The following is an 18,066-nucleotide window of genomic DNA, read 5'->3' as shown; positions in this document are numbered from 1 at the left end:
GTCTATTTATGGTTTAGGCCTGGTGGTCGGGCAGTGTGAACAGTTGCCTTCTCACCTTTTTATTGAATTCTTAAGGAAGCCCGGGCGGGGGGTCTAACTTCTAATCCCCTTAATTCCTGCCTTTAGTCCTGGGCAGCCCTGGCTTTCTGATGGGGTCTTGTTTGCCTGCCTACCCAGACACAGTGGTCCTTCAGCAATGTAATGAGTTTCTGCCCTTGATTCCTTTATCGTTTCATGGTCCATAGGACTATGGGCTACCCGTACTTCTATTGATGGCTCCCTGAATGTGTCTGTCTAGTTGCAGAGTCTAACTGTATACAGGGTCCTCCCTGTCTTGTTCTGGTCTTCCTCCTTTTGGCGGATTGACTCCTCCTTGTTTTTCCATTTTGGCCTTGCAGTAATGGGCATTTCTTCTGCTGTGATTCTCAGTTGGTGCACCTATTCAAGCCTCTCTCAGTTCTCCTTGGTTCGTTGTGGGTTGTTCTACTCAGGGCCCTTCCAGTGGTTTACCTAGATGTTCTTTATAGGTGTAGTTAATTGGGTTAGTACTTGAGGGAGGTGAAATCTTACTCAAGCAGCAACGACAATTCCTGTCAGAGTGAAGTCACAAGCAAACCCCAAAACAACCCTCTGGTAGCTGGCATTAAGCAGTCAGGCTTAACTTAGAGGAAATATGTAAAGTACTTATGCAGTGCTTCAAACAATAATAAAGTAAAAACACAACACAAGATAAAACACACACCAACTTAGAAAAAGAGAGTGAATATTATTTTAAACTGAAACAACAAAAATCCAATTAGAAGAATTGGAGATGCTCAATTTTAAAGATTTAAGTGAAAATCGTGCCTAAAAGCACAAAGCCCCAACTATGGTATCTCCTTACGCTGGACTGGGATAAAGTCACAAGTTCCAGTTGACCGCAATGGAGTGTGGTCTGGATATAGGGCCCAAGTTAGGCCTGCTGAACAAAGTACCTTAAATCCAGGTTGTGGAGTATTGCAAGATCCTGTGTGTTGGACGCATCGCCCAATGGCGGTTCTGATGACTGTGGGTCTCGATGCGAGGTCCTGCAATGAGGATGCCTTGTACACTGGTGATTCTAGGGAGCTGCAGGGGGTGCGATGTTAGGTCCTGCATAAAGAATGTGTTGCACAGCGGCAGTTCCAAAAAGTTGTGGGATCCTGCGTTCTGCAGCAGGGGTTCTGACGTGGAACTGCAAGGCAAAGCTTTGGTTCTGCTTGGACCACGGCTGTGGTCTGTCCCAGAGGCTCCGATCAGGAGACCAGCCAAGTAGCCCTTGGAGTCACTCTGGTTGTCCTGAGTTCAAAATGCAGGTCCAGTCCTTTTCACTCAGGCAGCAGGGCAGCAGAGTGGAAGTCCTTTTGAAGCAGAGCAGCACAGCAGTCATTCTGAGTCTTTCACAGGTCCAGAGATGTACCGAAGAATTTGGTCTGAGGGTCCAATATTTATGCCTGATGCCACCTTTGAAGTAGAAGATTCTGGAGGTTTCCACCCCAGAGGAGTCTGGAATTTCTGGCTTTCCTGTCCTGGTTCCAGCTTGTCTGGGGCACAGAAGATTTGTGCCACTCTTTGTGAGTGTGCCCAAGCAGAGCTACTGTGATGTGCAAGTGTGGTAGTTGACTAGCTCCTCCCCTCCTCAAGTCAGAGATGGTCCATCCTGCTAACACCTATTCCTCCTTTGTCTCACGGTCGGAAGCAATACACAAAGACCAACTGCCAGCTGCACCTAAACATGTGACACAGGATACAAGCTGCCAGCATCAAATTGTTAGAACAAAAAAATGGAAACTTCTGAAAAGTTGCATTTTCAGAGCTGTGACTTAAAATCCAACTTTACTATTAAAGTGTGTCCTATATGCTTCCAACGGAAAGTTATTGTAATAAGGTAACCTAATTTTATACTATGATATGGGTAGGCCTCACTACCAGGATATATAAAACTTAAAAGCAGAGGTCTACCTTTTTAAATATGCTGCACCCTGTCATATGGATGTTTAGGGCCTACCCAGGGGTGACACAACTATTAAAGAGGAGGGCTTACGCCTGGCAAAAGATGTATTTTGTTAGGTTAAAATGGCAGTTTAAAATTGCACACACAGACTGTAATGGCAGGCATGAGACATGTTTTAAAAGGCTATGTAAGCAGGTGGTACAGTAAGTGCTGCACGCCCACTAGAAGCCTTTAAATTACAAACCCAGGGTACACGTAGTACCCCTTTACTAGGGGCTTACAAGTAAATTGAATGGGCCAATTGGGTGGAAGCCAATTTCACAATGTTTAAATGAGGAGGCAGAAGCACTTTAGCATTGGTGAGCAGTGGTAAAGTGAGTGCACAGAGTCCTAAAATTTAACAAAACAGGTTCAGAAAACAGGAAACACAAGGCAAAAAGTTTGGGGATTTCCCTGCAGAGAGGTCCTAGTCCAACCATAGGCAACTATCTGGATGGCTCTATGTTCATTCCTTTCCCACTTTGGGTTGTGGGTGTGTGTTGCTTTCTAGTCTCCCTTTTGTTCTCCTCTGTTGCCTTTCCCTTGCCACTTTGGGCGACAGTTTGTAATCCCATTAATTTTTATCAGCTGCCTGTAATCAGTGTTGTGCTGCATTGGTACTACCTCAATGTTCAAAGACTGGGACAAGAAAGACCGATGAGTACATAATGCCCTTAATAGTTATTAATAATATTCATCAGTCCAAGTCCCAGTTCATCTTGCAACAATCTTGGTTATCCACCCTGCCTGCTCTTTTAAGTTCCACTCTAGGGGAGGCAGGGTTGCTTGGTATGTCAGAACATCTGACAGGGGGTGATTTCTATTGGTGGCTCACAGAAATATGAGAAGCAACAGGTAGGGATTATGAATATTAATATGAATAAACTTTCTTTTTTAACAGTTAGGTTATGCAAATCCTGCCCTTTGAATGAGGAAATTGTTGGTGTGTAATGGCTATGAAGACGCTTGTACACAGGGAAATTAATATTAACAGTAAGCAATTGGCACACTTACCCACGAGTCCTTTAGAGCTGCTGGAATTAAGAACCTAACATGTCATTGCTGTGTTCATATGTGTTTTCAGCAGTAACCTTTGGCACATCTTGACCCATTAAAATGCCCCAGTATGGAGGCTCAACATTTGAAGCAGTCTCATAACATATCTAATATGAAGCTGACTCCGTTACTCTTCAGTCTGGGTTAGGTATACATTTATTGTATAGCAGAGGGATTTTCCGACAGAGAGAAATCCTTCTGCCTTCAATGGCAAACCCACAAACATGAACATCAGGATCAATGTAGAACATTTATATTCAACTGTACCAACGGAATGCATGCCAAATTGTTGCATGCCTATGCTTCACATGAGATCATCGACTACTATAGAAGGCCACCCACACAGAACACCAGTAAAAATTCACAACCTTAGCTAAGCCTTTGTGAAAAACAGCAGCTCAAGTCAAAATATGTGATGTAGAAGAAGAAAAAGCATGCATGTGTTGCTGCCCTGAAAAAGAATGGCTACCAAAAGGGGTGCTTGTGATCAAGAGAAATGGCACTAAAACAGCTGCATTTCCACAAACGAGGAGACAACTACTGCCTAGAAGAAAAATTGAATTATTCGAATGAACTTCTGGCCCCAGTGACCCAGGGACAATGTAACTCTAAAAATGATCAATAAATGTAACTTTTGCATCAGATAATACTTAGATTTTTTCTTTGTGATTAAATATTGTTGTACATAAATTCATCTTATGGCTGTAGGTATGTACAAAGAGAATATTTCAACATGTGAATCTTTATTCGGGGCCCTTGAAGAACTGAAGCTTTATGATGAATTTATTGACTCACATGCAGGTTAAAATAATTGTAGGCTGATATTAAAAGATAAAATGAAAACAAGTTTTAAGAATAACGATCCTACCAAATCAAATACAGAAATGTTATCTAAGCATGGCTTCATTAATAGCTTTCAAAATAAAATATCAATGTAGAAAAACAGTTAAAGTTTTTTCTTCGCCCAGATTGTTCTTTACGCAGAATTGAAAAACAGGTCTATTTGATTAAGAGAGTTCTTGCTTATGCTATGCCCCCTTCTGCCAACTTACTGAATGTACTTTTAAAATGCATCCCAAATGGCGACTTAAATATTTGCAAGAATGCATCTAGTTAACAGAAATGCACATCGAACTTCCGCCAATGGTAATTAATTTCAGTGGTGAATCACCTCATAAAGGTACATTCAAATATGTCTCATGGCAGCAAGTAAACTGTGCCCTGGGAAAAAAATATATAATATTTACCCATCTGTTTAAGATTGGGTCATAGAGATACCGAATTTCTCAGTGACTAAACAAGTTAGCTCTAAAATGAAAGACGAAAAAAGCTATTTTTACCCAAATATGGTGCGACTTTCTAAACCGGTAACTGACTTTTCTTATCGTTATTTTTTTCTGTACTATTTACGAAAGAACATCGTCAATGTTTACAGCTTAGGTGTTAGTCTTCTTTTGTCTACTTGTGCATTTTATGTCTGTCACTCTTACATTTCACTCATTTTAATTGGAGAACATGTAAAGCTGGAGGTCGGAACACGAGACGCAGAAAAATAGAAAAGGCAAATATTTTAATGAGAGTATTAGTAATATAAAATACCTGAATGACTTCACTGTTGCTCAATTATTAACTCTCTTAGTTAAGTGAACTCCTTTGCAACAATCTACATACTCCTTTTGTATATATTAATAATAATAATAATAATAATAATAATAGTGATAATAATAATAATGATAATAATTAAGCATCAGAGAGTGATAACTAGGGGTGTATTGATATTTGCACCAGCACAGGTAGAAAAATGGTCTGCTTTGATACTAACTGAATGATACAAAAACTTCCTGGTGATTCTAAAAGACTGTCCATGTTTAAATTAACATGCTTTTTAAAAGTATCAATACTGTTAAGGAGAAAATTACCTTCTAATAATAATGTGAATTGTTTAACTGCCATAAAGGAGGAGTTGTATTCTTTATTACACACAGTGAAACATGTTTGAGTTTCACTTGACCTGTAATGAATACTTCCCTAGTAGCAGTTTTTAATACAAGGGTAAAGAATCACCTTTTCTAACTTTTTACTCAGGGGCATCATGTTATCCCAGAGTTGAGTTGGGAAAATAAAGTAGACACCATTCGTGATCGTAAAATTGTACATTTTAATTAAATGTGAGAACAATCATTTGATAAGGAGTTTTGCCCAAGCAATGTCTCTACTCAGCACATGCTACATTCAAAGAAAGTATTACTTTAGTAAATGTAATACCCTGCGATGGTATTGCATGGGATGAAGAGGTCCAGCCGCCAAAGAAAAGCAAATGTGTTTTTTCTGCATGCTAATATGTTGGTGCAGTGTGTATTTACACCATCCACATATATGACAAAAGCATATGTATGCCAGGAACACCACTATGGTCTGGCTGGGCTGCAGTTTAGATGCCCTGCAGTAATACATGTCAAATAAAAATGTCTGCCATGTAGGAAAAGCCTATTTTTTATATATCACCCCACAGAGCAGGGTGTTAAAAATATGGCACTACATATTGGGGTTGGTGTGTTCTCCAAGTGAAATAAAACTCAAAAGCTATTTCTCTATGTAAGATTTGCTAGACATTCATTGAACAAGCTGAGATGGAATTAAAATCTTTATATCCTCCCTCTGCTTTTGAAATTGTTAGAACAGTACTCCAAAGGTATTTCTTTCTTAATTTTCAAAATATGAATTAATGATGAAATCAGATTTTGATAGCTTTATAAAAATATACTTTGTGCTGCCTTAACCAGCACTGGCCTGAACGTTTGCCACTCAGCCACTCCAGATTTGGAATTCATATCCTTGGCTGGGATATTTAACAACACTGGCTCAAAAGACAACAGTTTGACTAATAGCCCAGGAAGAGCTGCTGGGTGTTACCTGCTGACAGCGTAGCGGGGTGGCTACCTTGGGGAGTACATGAACAGCTGGCAGAACAAAGGGCAACTTTGGTACTACCCCCTTTGTCTTGGAGATGTGACAATGGCTTCTCCTGTTCATTCCAAAGATTCTCTAAGATGGCAGATCAGCCATTTTAAAACACAGACTCATGGGTAATTGTAAAGTAAAGCAAGAGGAAGTACTCCAAAATGAGGTGAGGGTAACTGAGAAAATAGTTAGGATTAGTGGTAGAATGTCATTAATCACCGTATAAATCCACCACCTTTGCAGAACATTCATGGACTTAGGAAGACTCCACCTGAAGATGGAGGCCCGGTTGGAATAAGGTTCCTGATCCCTGCTAGAAGCAGAGAACTCACTTAAGGACTCCTACATCCTGCGGGCCTGCAGTGACTGGAACTGCTCTCCAAGTGCCAAGTGTTTGATATCTCTTTTTACCTGATTCAAGGGCACAAAAAAGCAGAGGGCCTCCTCAAGAGAACCCAGCTGAGTACAGAAGACTGGACTATGCCAGAGGCCTGGCTTGAGAGTGATCTAGTGCTTTTAATCCTTCTAAGGGCCGCAAAATTGACAAGGAGGACCTTTTCTAGAATTTGGCAAAAAGTAGGAGTCTGTCATTTTATCTACCTCTGGAGAACAAGGAGAAGGTGCTGAGAATTACCCAGAAAAGTTACACCAAAAGCAGGCACGAATACCAGGTTCACCCTGCTCTGACCTTTATGCCACCTTAAAAACTAGTTCAACAGAACCTCAGATGAAGGTATCCAGCCTCATGGAGCCCTGCCCAGGCAGACCTTCCAGTCTGGCCACAGTGGAGGATTTTGACTTCCCAAAAAGTGACTAAGTCCAACAGTAAAACCTTGGAACAGGACGAGGCAGCAAATCAGTCTAAACCATGAAGTGACCTCAGCAGCTATGAAATTCAGGTTTGTTCTGCCAGGAGCTTTTGGCGCCAGAACTGATGACTTCAGCCGGAGCTCAATGACGGTTACGCCATTAATTGTGTTTGACCAATGACTTTTTATGTCACCACTGCGCATATTAGTTGTTCAATGTTCATCAGGAGCACATTACATTCTGTATTCAGTTTAACTGCCTATTGGCTTTAACGTGGCATTAAACATTACATTCTGTATTCAGTTTAACTGCCTATTGGCTTTAACATGGCAGTAGACATTACATTCAGTTTAGCTGCCTATTGGCTTTAACGTGGAGTTAGACATTGCAGTTGAGACATTGCAGATGAGCTGTGTTTTTCCACATGATAGACCAAGCTGCGTTTTTCAAATTGAATTCACACAAACCTTAACGTGATAAGAGGGCGTATATTTTGTGTTTACCTCTCAATCCAGCCTGGGAATGTCCGAGAAGTTTGGAGACTTGGCCACTCTTCAGGCTCTTGTTTGGTTCCCCCACTGAGCCAGCATGTTTAGACTAAGGGGCCTGTTAGCAGGCTTTTTACGGTGGCCCTGGGCAGCTGCAAGGGGAAATTTTCCAGGACTTCAGTCAGGAGCAGACGTCAGCTGTCTGGCCTCCTGTTTGGGTGGAAAATCTCTTTCTCGCAGTTGAACAGGAGTCATCCACTTGCTGGCATTAGAAAGATGACAAGCACTGATAGGCCCTACGGTGATGCAATTTTGACTTTTATTCTTTGCTTTGAAGTTATGCTATAATATAATCACATGTATTTGCTGTGTGTGCTTTGATATATTTAGCTTTCATTGCTGTGACTACTTTTAAACGTATGCGTCCAACCTTCTAATCTCGTCTTTCAGGAACCTCGTGGTGAAGTAATAATAATAAATGTCTTCTTTAAACTAAGAAGTGCATTCCAGAGAAGTTTTGTCAGCTCGGTCATTAGATAAGGAAAGCAAAACAATGAGAACAAATCAAACACTGAATGACCTTTGTTGGCCACAGTGTGGGACCTTGCCCCACTGATGGGTTTGGACTTCAATTTCAGAAGCTAAGTCTGAAGGTAAAATGACTGGACCTCCTGCTTTATCCATTGAAACTTTGCTCCATCCAGGTCATCCTGAATTCATGCTGAGGTCCTGGTCAAGCTTGAAAACTGACCTTTGAATGGTGCTTTACTTTTCCAAGGCACTTTTTGACTTAACACATTAAGGCCCCCCTTCCCCTATTTTAATGATCTTGGTGTCTTTTTGTTCACTAATGTTTTCTCAATTTTCCTAAACTATATTAGAAATTTTAGTGTGTTGTGTTCTTTAGTTTAATTTTTGGGACAGTTTGAACTTAACACAAACCTGAGTGGATTTCACAAGCTGGTAGAGGTGCTCCCCCCCCCCCCAAATTAAGAACCCCAATCCTGAGAGGGGGGAGGTTCAGATTTAAAAAAAAAAAAGTTTTCCCAAACACGCTGTAGCTATGCAGATGCCCATTTGCAGCGGTATAGAGGATATCAGTATTGGCTGGTTCGAACCTCCCTTCCCTGCTCAGAAGGCAGTCTGATATGGAGAAGTAACTAAGGGAGTATATGCTAGTTTAGACTTGTTGAAGAAGTAATGCAAGGGAAAAGTAAAGGTTTATTAAAGCAGAACGGTGCAGTACAATAGTGAATGAAGTACTGAAAGAATACGAGAAGCAAAAAGAGTGCACTTTCTAAATTGAGTATAGTGACCTCACAGCTCTCATACTGTTATCGTGTGTCACGAAACGAAGTGCTAATATTTAGGGTGGAGATACAACAGTTTAGATAATGTATATTGGCTGATAAGCACAAAACAGGTTATGTATCAGAGAGAGAACCACTTTTTAAAATGTGTACAAGTCTTTGCTGTACCATACTACATTCTGTTATGACTTTCAGAAGGTTATCCGTGAGGAAATGGAGCCAGAATTCAAATATGGCTAAATAACCACGTGTTTATAGTACTTTCATATAATGGTTTTATTAAACACTACAGCCACATTATTACCCACTACAGACGATAAAACCCTAATGGAAATGCATATATACATATATTTATCTCTATATCTATCAAATAAAAAACGTAGGTCTTGCAGCAGTCCAGTGCCAGACACGTGCAAATCCTCATTCAGTGTCAGCGAGTTCCACCCTTGCAGCTCTCCATTTGAGACGGTCGCCCTCCCAGTCCATGATATTGATTGAGCTCTCCTGGGTGCGTTTGACATTGTCTTCTCTAGTGATTAATGAGCATCAGCTTTCGTGACTTTAAAGCAGAGAGGGAAAAGGATTCACCAGCCAGATATATTTGTGGCCATTGACAGCAGCTGCACTTTTGGTGGAAGTTTCGTATAATTTAATAATAATGCATAGTGAGCTGCAAAACAGTTGTATCACATTACAACGAGACCAATAATATCGATGCACAATTGTATTTCACCCAGTACATCACCTATCACATTATTAAGTGCACTGTTACTATTTTTATATTCAGGTTGCCATATTAACGCTTAATAATTGTATCCACCTATTATACTGACAATGAAAGGTAGTGGGCAGTTCGATGTAGCAGGCGGATAATGCTAAAATGGTTATTTGATTGACTGTTTCATATTATGCACGTTTTCAAGTTAGCAATGAGCCTTCCAGAATCATGCTCATGCTTAATATATTGTTAAACCTAACACTGTTCAAAAGCAGACACTGAATACATTTTCTTGCCGTGTATGTGAAATTTCTACTTTTAAAGAATGTGGGTTAGTTTCTAAAGAATTATTACAACAAACAAATACTTACAATCTGGTGGCATTTTTTCAGCAAACAGCAAGTAGTACTCTTTAAGTCTTTCTAAATTCTCCTGGTTGATATTTTCTTGCAAAGAGATGTCACCAAACCTAAAATGACAGAGAAAACAGTTACACATATCACGGTTTGTGACAAATATTACCTGTTTCAATGCTTGTAATTTCTTGTAGTTGTGCAACAACGTTTTATTCAGGCTATCTTGCGAACGGAACTGGATATAGATATTGCTATGGTCAAAATAGATATGAAGAATACATAAAAAATAGAGGAGTACATAAAATATGTTTCGAATACATGGCGTTATTCAAAAGGGCAAGTCAAGCACTGAGTGACCTTACAATGTCCTATCTGGGGTACACCACTGCAATAATCCACAGACTGCCACCATCAGTGAAGCAGATGGCATTCTGTCAGTCACTGATAAAAGTTAACCTTGTCTCTTCACGCCGCTTGACTTGTCAGCAGCCATTGATGCATCATCCATGAGGACATGCATGGACACTACTGACTACTTTGCTTCTAAACTTAGGGCCTGATTACGAGGCTGGTGAGTCCAGTCGGTCCGACCGCCACATTACGACCCTGGCAGTTTGACTGCCAAGGGATAGCCATCTCCGCCGGAAACAAGAAGACCCCGCCATGGAAAGGCTGGCTGAAACACAGTGCATGGGACTACAGGGGGGGGTTCATGCCCAGGGCAAGGGCAATGCAGGGCCCCCCCTGCCCAGCACCTTCGGAATACGCACTGTCTGTTTTACAGTTTTAAGGGAGCCAAGGCTAATACCATAGCACTTTTCCCGCTGGTCTGACTGGCGGGAACATACAAGTTACTTACCTTCAGTAACGATACATCTGGTAGAGACATATTCTAGTTGCAGATTCCTTACTAGCCCACTCATCCTCTCCGCTTGCGAACTGATTTCGAGGGATAGAGATTCCCCAGTCAGGTCCTTAGAAATCTCAGTGATAGCGACTTCTAGTTGCAGATTCCTTACCTTAGAATAGATACCGAAGCAATGCAATCCTCTGAGGTGGGCTGCAAACCAAGATTATACTAGAAAGTCCTGCAGGACCGAACGTCCAAAGTAGCCGTCCCTACGGACCTGACTGTCCTGGAAGTAATATTTAGTAAATGTCTGCAGGGATACCCACATTGCTGCCTGGCAGATATCCATGACAGGAACTCCATGTGCTAACGCTGTGGAAGCAGCAGTTGCTCTGGTGGAATGAGCACGCAAGCCCTCCGGGGGTTGCTTCTTGGCCAAAGCGTAGCACATTTTGATGCAAAGAAGAACCCATCGTGAGATGGTACGTTTTTGCACCGCCTTTCCTTTCTTTGCACCTACATATCCAACAAAAAGGTGGATCGTCCACCCGGACATCTTTAGTACGACTAAGATATATGGAAATAGGCGACCTGCAAGTCCAACGCTACCATCCAGTATTCTGGGTCCAAGGTAGACAGGACCTGAGCCAGGGTGAGCATTTTGAATTTCTCCCTCTTGAGGAAGAGATTGAGGTGCCGAAGGTCGAGGATAAGATGTAAGCCTTTGTCTTTTTTGGGCACCAGAAAATACTGGGAATCACGACCTACTTTTGGCGCAGGGACCCTCTCTATGGCTCCCTTGGCCAAGAGAGCCACAACTTCTTGGCGGAGAAGTGCCAAATGACCCTCTGGTATACGGTTGACTGATGGAGGCATGGCTGATGGGGCAGATTCGAAGGGGAGGGAGTGGCCCCTTCAAACGTTCTGCAAAACCCACCTGTCTGTAGTGATGGATTCCCAGTGGGTCAGGTGATGGTGAATCCTGCCGCCAACTGGACTAGAGTGAGGGGATGGACTATGAGGCTTTGGAGGCTTTAGCAGGGTCAGGGGTACACTGGGCAGACCTCTGGTTCCCTGTCCGATGACCACATGGGATTCCACGTCCACTGCCACGCAGCAGCTGAACAGCATGGGTGGCATGGTGGCTGAGAAAGGGACGCAACAGGGAGCCCCTTCCGTGGCCACGAAAGGGGCGAAAGGTGGACTGTTGGGGACAAGGGGCAGGGGAAAGGCAGAGGGACCGAGCCATAGCCCAGGAGTCCTTGAACCTCTCCAAAGTCCAGTCCGCCTTGTCACCAAAGAGACAGGAGCCATCAAAGCGCATGGCCATAAGGTTCTGTTGGACATCTCCTGAGAAAACAAATGTTTGGAACCAGGCGTGGCGCCTCAAGACCACTGTCGTCGCAACCGATCTACCTAGAGAGTCGGTCGTGTCCAACCCCCACCGGCTAGTGAACTTTGCCGCATCTATCCCATTGGTGACAGTTTGGGAGACAATAGCAACTTGGTATCTGAGGCAGAACATGCATGACTGTATCCCACAGAGAGTGAGTATAGCTGTATAGCTGCCCAAAAGGCATGACCGCAGCAATGGACTGGAGGAAGAAAACATCTTCTTCCCAAATTGTTCCAGCCTTTTTGATTCCCTATCCGGGGGTGCGGAAGGGAATGCGCCCGAGGAAGAGGATACCTGGATAACAGGCGAGGGATGTTGGGACAGGTTTTTAGGGTCCTTTGGCAGCGTGCGATTGTCCTGTTCACAGGAGCCCCTGTGTTGGGTCTGGACCAAGTACCCAAGAGGACATCGGTGAGGGCTTTATTGAACAGAAGAAGAGGCTCAGAGGTGGAAGCCCCTGGTTGAAGAATCTCCATCACCTGACCTGAACAGTAGGCATCTGAAGGCCAAGGACCTCAGCCACCCTACTGACCACCATGGGATAAGTTGCTCCCTCCGCCGTAGCCGTGGTAGGAGGAGACAGCATGCCAGCGTCTTGAGAGGTAGCCAGACCACAGGCTTCGACCAACTCCTCTGGCCAGTCCAAGTTAGGGTCACCCTGGTATTCATAAGGGTCCAGGGACCCCTCCAATGCTTCCCTGAATTCGAATCCATAAGAATAATGGTCAGAATCCAACCTGGGGTTATTAGACCCCATCGAAGAAGGAGGTGGCATCAGCAGACACCAGTTTGACTCCGAGTTGCCGGCAATTAGGATCAGGTCTATGGTGGGCACCACCGATGTCGGGAGTGTCAAAAATTTAACCGGTGCCGAGGAAAGTCTCAATGGTACGACCAACGTGGTGCGGATCCTGAGGGGACTTTGTGGCCGGAGCCTGAGCTACCGGCACGGAACCCCTTGGGCCTGAAGGAACCATAGTGGGGTCGGGCTGTCCAAAAATTAGACACATGGCCTCATAAAACTCCTTTAATTGGGCAGGGGTCGGCCAGCTCCCAGAAACTAGGGGAGGCACGCAGGGGACCCAGAAGCAGGCTCCAGAGACAGAGGCCTCGAGCATCTACACTCCACCTGTGTCACATCAGCCAAGCGACAGGGTGAAGGCAAAGGAACGCAGGATCTCTCTACGACTTCTTTTTCTTACCTTTATCCGAAGACTTCGAAGAAGACAAGTGGTGGTGGCTCTGCAACCTGTCTTGAGACCTTCCCCTTGAGCGAGACCGGGACCTAGGAGGAGTCGAGCTCTGGGCCGCCATACGCTTAAGGGACCACTCCCTCAAGGTCTTTGGGTGCATGGCCCACCATTCGGAGCATGACCTCGCGTTGTGGTCGCACTCCAGGCACCACAAACAGACCCGATGCGGATCTGTCACCGATATCATGCAGCAACAGTCCTTGCACGGTTTCAAGTCGGTCTTCAGGAACATCCCTCGACGCACCAAAAACCCACAGAAATTTGACAAAAGAGTCGAAGGAGGTCAAAAATTGACCAAGGCTAGCTCTCTCTGGATCAGCACGTGGCATGGAAAGAAAAGGACTGACATCACTGTGTTGAGAAGGCATCTTGTGACCACTCCTGATGTCATCACGGCAACTATGATGCCTGCGGAGTCGAATGACAACATCTACCAACGCGCAAGGCTATTGCTCAAACAAAAAGTCTCTGGATCCAGTCTGACAGCTGGGGAAAATTCTAAGGTAAGGAATCTGCAACTAGAGGTCTCTATCAGATATCATAATACAATTGGGTGGGGGAGGCAGCCGGTATGACAGATGCCTTCTCCCTACGACTTTGACAGTCTGAGTATTCTGACCCCCAAAGTCATAATGAGGCCTTTAATCTCTAATGGCACCCACAACAGAAGACACTTCTCTTTAGCCAGTCTAGAAATTCAAAGGTTCACAGAAAAAACAAACACACAGGATTTCTCTACATAAGTACTATGCCTCTAGAACTGCCTCCCTTTGCACTTTAGATTGGCTTCTTCATGGGAACAATTAGTAGCCAAGTCATGTAAAACTTTTATTGTGTTGCTTTATTAATTTTGTAGGTTGTTATGCATATAAACGGTTCATTTTGCATATCTACTTCTACTGCAGTTGTTACTGCATTTCAGTCATAATTTGTCTATTTGTATTCAGGCATCCAGCTAGGAGGTAGAAGATATCCATCTAAGATTTAAACCTGGCTCTTCCAAAGACCCAAGCCCAGCATCCACCTGCAAACAGCTGGCTTTATGTACCATTCATGTATGTGAGGATTTTAGTGTACTATATGATATGGCTGTGGGACCTTATTGCACAGTACACTCCCAAATACCATCATGGGTCCAGTTAGTTATGTTTACTTAACCTTAAGCTCAACCCTGGGTAGCTATGGCTGCGAGCAGTAAGGCTTAGCAAAGGACAATGTGTAAAGCATTTAACAGCACCAAACAAAGAAACAAGAAAGACAGAAGACACAAATTTATAAAAAATAGATTAAATTTTTATGAATTTTAGAGACCATGATGAACGAAATCCACCAGAGGGTTCCGGAGACACAGATTTTAGAAGATATTATCAATTTAAATTCAACCGTAAACAAGCATTGGTAAACAAAAACTTCGGAAACTTTTGGTAAAATTTGAAACATTTCAGCTACTTCCACCTGAAATGGGCGACCAATTCTGGCAGGACAGAGGTCTAAGGGGTCAGAGTTGACACTATGGAGAGTTACCTGGCCACCACAGTGTTTTAAGCAAAATCCAAATTTTACAGGACAACCGCCATAGACAAAAATGGAGTGGTCCTGATGCTGAAGGATGCAGGCAAAAGATGCTCAAAGGATGCTTTGGTTTTGGTGTGGTCGACAGGGGTGTCTCTGTGGGTGCTCCTTGGTCCATGGGTGAAGTGTGGTGAACTTGGTCACAAAGATCATGGTCCCTTGAAGTCCTCTACGTTGCAGGCCAGCCTATGCTAGACTACGGGTCCGTTTGCACCATGTTTGAGCTGAAATCCTTAGGTGGGGCTAGTGTCCCTTGGGTATGATAAGTCTGGACTTGGATAGCCATCCTGGGTCAGGCAGACACTGGTGCAACTTTGGTCATCTCAGATTTGTCCTCTCGGTGCCTGTGACTGGTAGTAGCAAAAGTTCTGCGGTGGCTAACAACTTGGCGGTTTGATCAACTTCAGCTCCTGTGTCCCTGGAGCTGGTTCCAGGAGATCAGCCAACTGATCCTTGGAGTCACTGCTGTTAATGGATGTTGTCAATCAATTTTTCCCCCAGCCAGGAGCCACAGGCACAGTCCAACTATGCTAGCTCAAAGTGAAACAGGTAATGTCTTTTGGAGCATGCAGCCTCTCTGCCCAGCTGCCCTTCTTTGGTCCTCTCTCTGATTTCAGCATGATCTGAGGGTTAGAGTGAAAGGGGTGCCACATTTATCCCAGGAAAGTGGTCTGAGGAGACCATGTGGTCACTAGCCATTGGGTTGCTATGTCCCCTCCTACGTAGTGATGAAGTTCCTGCTATGTGTGGCATCTGGCTATCCCAGCGTGCCACATTCTTGCCCCTTTCAAGATGGCATGATCCTTTCTCGGTTATTAGAAGCTTGTCAGCACACCCTAGAGTTGTGGCTATCAGAGGGCTAATGCCCACAGTAGTACCGGTTTAGGAGCACGTTTTTCCTCCTCGACCCTGTCTCCACTTTGTAAGAACAAAAGGCATCCTGCTCAGGGATGTTGGCGCTACTTCCCTCTCAAAGGTGGCTTCAACTTTGAAGCTCGCCTTTTGGGTTAACACCCTGCATAGCCATTCGGGGGGAGAAGGAGACACCTCTCTTCATGGCAACTGCCTATGCTGGAGAGTCGTTCCTACGTCTCCACAGGCAGTCAGAAGTCTGTCTGTGTGCCAGGGCCTTTGTGATCAGGTCGGGCTTAATGCCATGATTAATTTGATACCTTACATGACCTGGTTTGGTATTACCATTCAGGAGTTAGCGGGATGGGATGCCAACCGGGTACCTTGTGTTAGACAATAGGGCTACTAACTTTATCCACAGCAAAACAATAATTTGGAAGTGTTGCTGTTAAGATGCATCAACAATATGTCTTACTTAACAAAATAGAGCTCCCTGCCTTAGGGCTCTACAGACCTTCCTTAGGGGAGACTTACATATAGTCTTAAGGGATAGAGTGGCTTTGCCATTGGAGTGAATGCAGTCAAACTGTCAGTGGCCGCAGTGACAGACTAGGGGCCATTTGTATGCTTTCACACTCAGGGGGGGACAAGCAGTGGTGCAGCCCTGAGTGGACACTCTGCCTTACATGCCCTGGGTACCACACACTAGGGACTTATAAGTAAGTCAGTCCTTGCCAATTGGGTGTATCCAATTCGACATGCAGTTTGTATGGGGTCAGAACACTGGCACTGAGGTCTGGTTAGCAGGCCTCAGTGCATTTTCTGAGTCGAGAAGCAAGCAGCATCAGTCCAAAAATGTGGGGGTGAACATGCAAAAAAGAGGCATTTCCTAAGAATGTAATACTTGACCTCATGAACAAAGTCTTAAGCAGAAGGGTGGTTCCTGAATTTTAAAAGGTGGGAGTTGCTTCTCCTCTCTTAAAGAAGGGTAGTTTAGATTCTACATAGAAAGCAAATCAAAAACTCATTACTTTTCTTCCAGCTTCAACCAACTCATTGAATATGACTGTTAAAAAACACATCCATCTTATCTTTTAGAAGAGAGCAATGGTGCTGATTCTTGACAGCTGGGTTTCCGTTCAAATGGGAGGCACTGAATCAGCTCTGATTCTTGCCATGCAGGAACCAAGATCTAGGCTTGATGATGGTTATGGGAGGTGGTTAATCTTTTTAGACAAGCCTGCTATATATGATATGGTGGATTATGCTGTATAGACAGACTGTTTGAAAGAGTTATGAATTGAGGTTATAGCGATTACCTGCTTTGCCTCATGTTTGAGGGCTCGAACTCTGTGAACTTGCCTCATCACCATTCATAAAATCTGTCTGCTCTCATTGCCACAATCATTGTCCCATTCCACAAAACTATTCAAAGTGTGTATTCATCATCCCTAGATCATTTGGCTTTAAAGCCCTATCCTTTGTGAACAACATGCAAATTATTGTTCAGTCTCATACTCAGTCTCAGGGGTGCTTGCCAAACCTTCAGAACTGCCTTGCTGGTTTACAACAACGACCTGACCATAGCTTACTTAACCTAAATACCAACAATTTTTAAATGCTCATTTTCTGAATGGGCAGGAAGTGCTGGGATATTTTTTATCTGTTGAATTGCAATGGGTGAGCCTCTTCAACCTCTTATGCAGGTAAAAACATTGGGCTTCATTACGGAGCAGGACTATCCAAATCAATTCGCAAGTAAGCACTGTTTAGTCCATGTTTTTGAGCTTTACTTGTCTTGATACATGTGGCGCAATTTCTTCTTTCTGAACAGTATAATATGGTCAGGACAGTATGCATGCTATTCAGAATTGAATAGATTAATAGAGTCTGTATAGGCCACTTAGATTATGCAGTATCTTCATTACTGCAAGTTGAAAATGTAGCTGTTTTCCTTGTCTATCACCTAAGAAAACATGGTGGTGTCTCATATGTGCAGAAAGAGTGTAATCAGTTGTCCACATAGCAGAGGATACAGGTTAAATGTTTCTGCTTGGTCCTAAGGCTTTCTATGAACATTAATCTTCAAAGTCTCCTTCTGTTCAAATGTTGTGCCATGCTCTGGCAGACGTCTTATTGTGCAAATTCCAAGATCGGGCAAATGGTTGAGTGGTATGTCTTTTAGGTTGCTGGGTCCTTCAAAAAGGCACCTAAAATGTGTATGTTAATCTTCCTTATGGCTGGATTAAACACCAAAATTACATCTGGAAAAAATGTTTGAACTTCCCCCACAGAGCAGGGTGCTGTGACTATAATCAGCGCATGGGGCTTTCGTGATTGGGTAATGGAAGATGATCCAGCTCTGAAACCACCCTCTGCCCTGTTATCCACTGGAATATGCCAAAGTGCAAAAAGACCAGTCCAGTACTAATC

The 18,066-nt window shown here is 43.6% G+C and overlaps 1 protein-coding gene across 3 annotated transcripts in view; it reads right to left on the bottom strand.

Moving 5' to 3' along the window:
* INPP4B (inositol polyphosphate-4-phosphatase type II B) overlaps positions 1-18,066 on the bottom strand; it is a 2,522,842-nt gene that overhangs the window by 179,587 nt on the left and 2,325,189 nt on the right. For all 3 annotated transcript variants that reach the window (XM_069242568.1, XM_069242569.1, XM_069242570.1), the window contains one exon: positions 9,726-9,823. In XM_069242568.1, the coding sequence (XP_069098669.1) occupies positions 9,726-9,823 (98 nt within the window). The remainder of the gene's footprint in view (positions 1-9,725; positions 9,824-18,066) is intronic.

The sequence above is a fragment of the Pleurodeles waltl genome, chromosome 1_2, assembly GCF_031143425.1.
Source record: "Pleurodeles waltl isolate 20211129_DDA chromosome 1_2, aPleWal1.hap1.20221129, whole genome shotgun sequence".
In the NCBI taxonomy this organism is placed as follows: domain Eukaryota; kingdom Metazoa; phylum Chordata; class Amphibia; order Caudata; family Salamandridae; genus Pleurodeles; species Pleurodeles waltl.
Note: the sequence above shows the minus strand (reverse complement) of the source record. Positions and strands in the feature narration are given on the sequence as shown.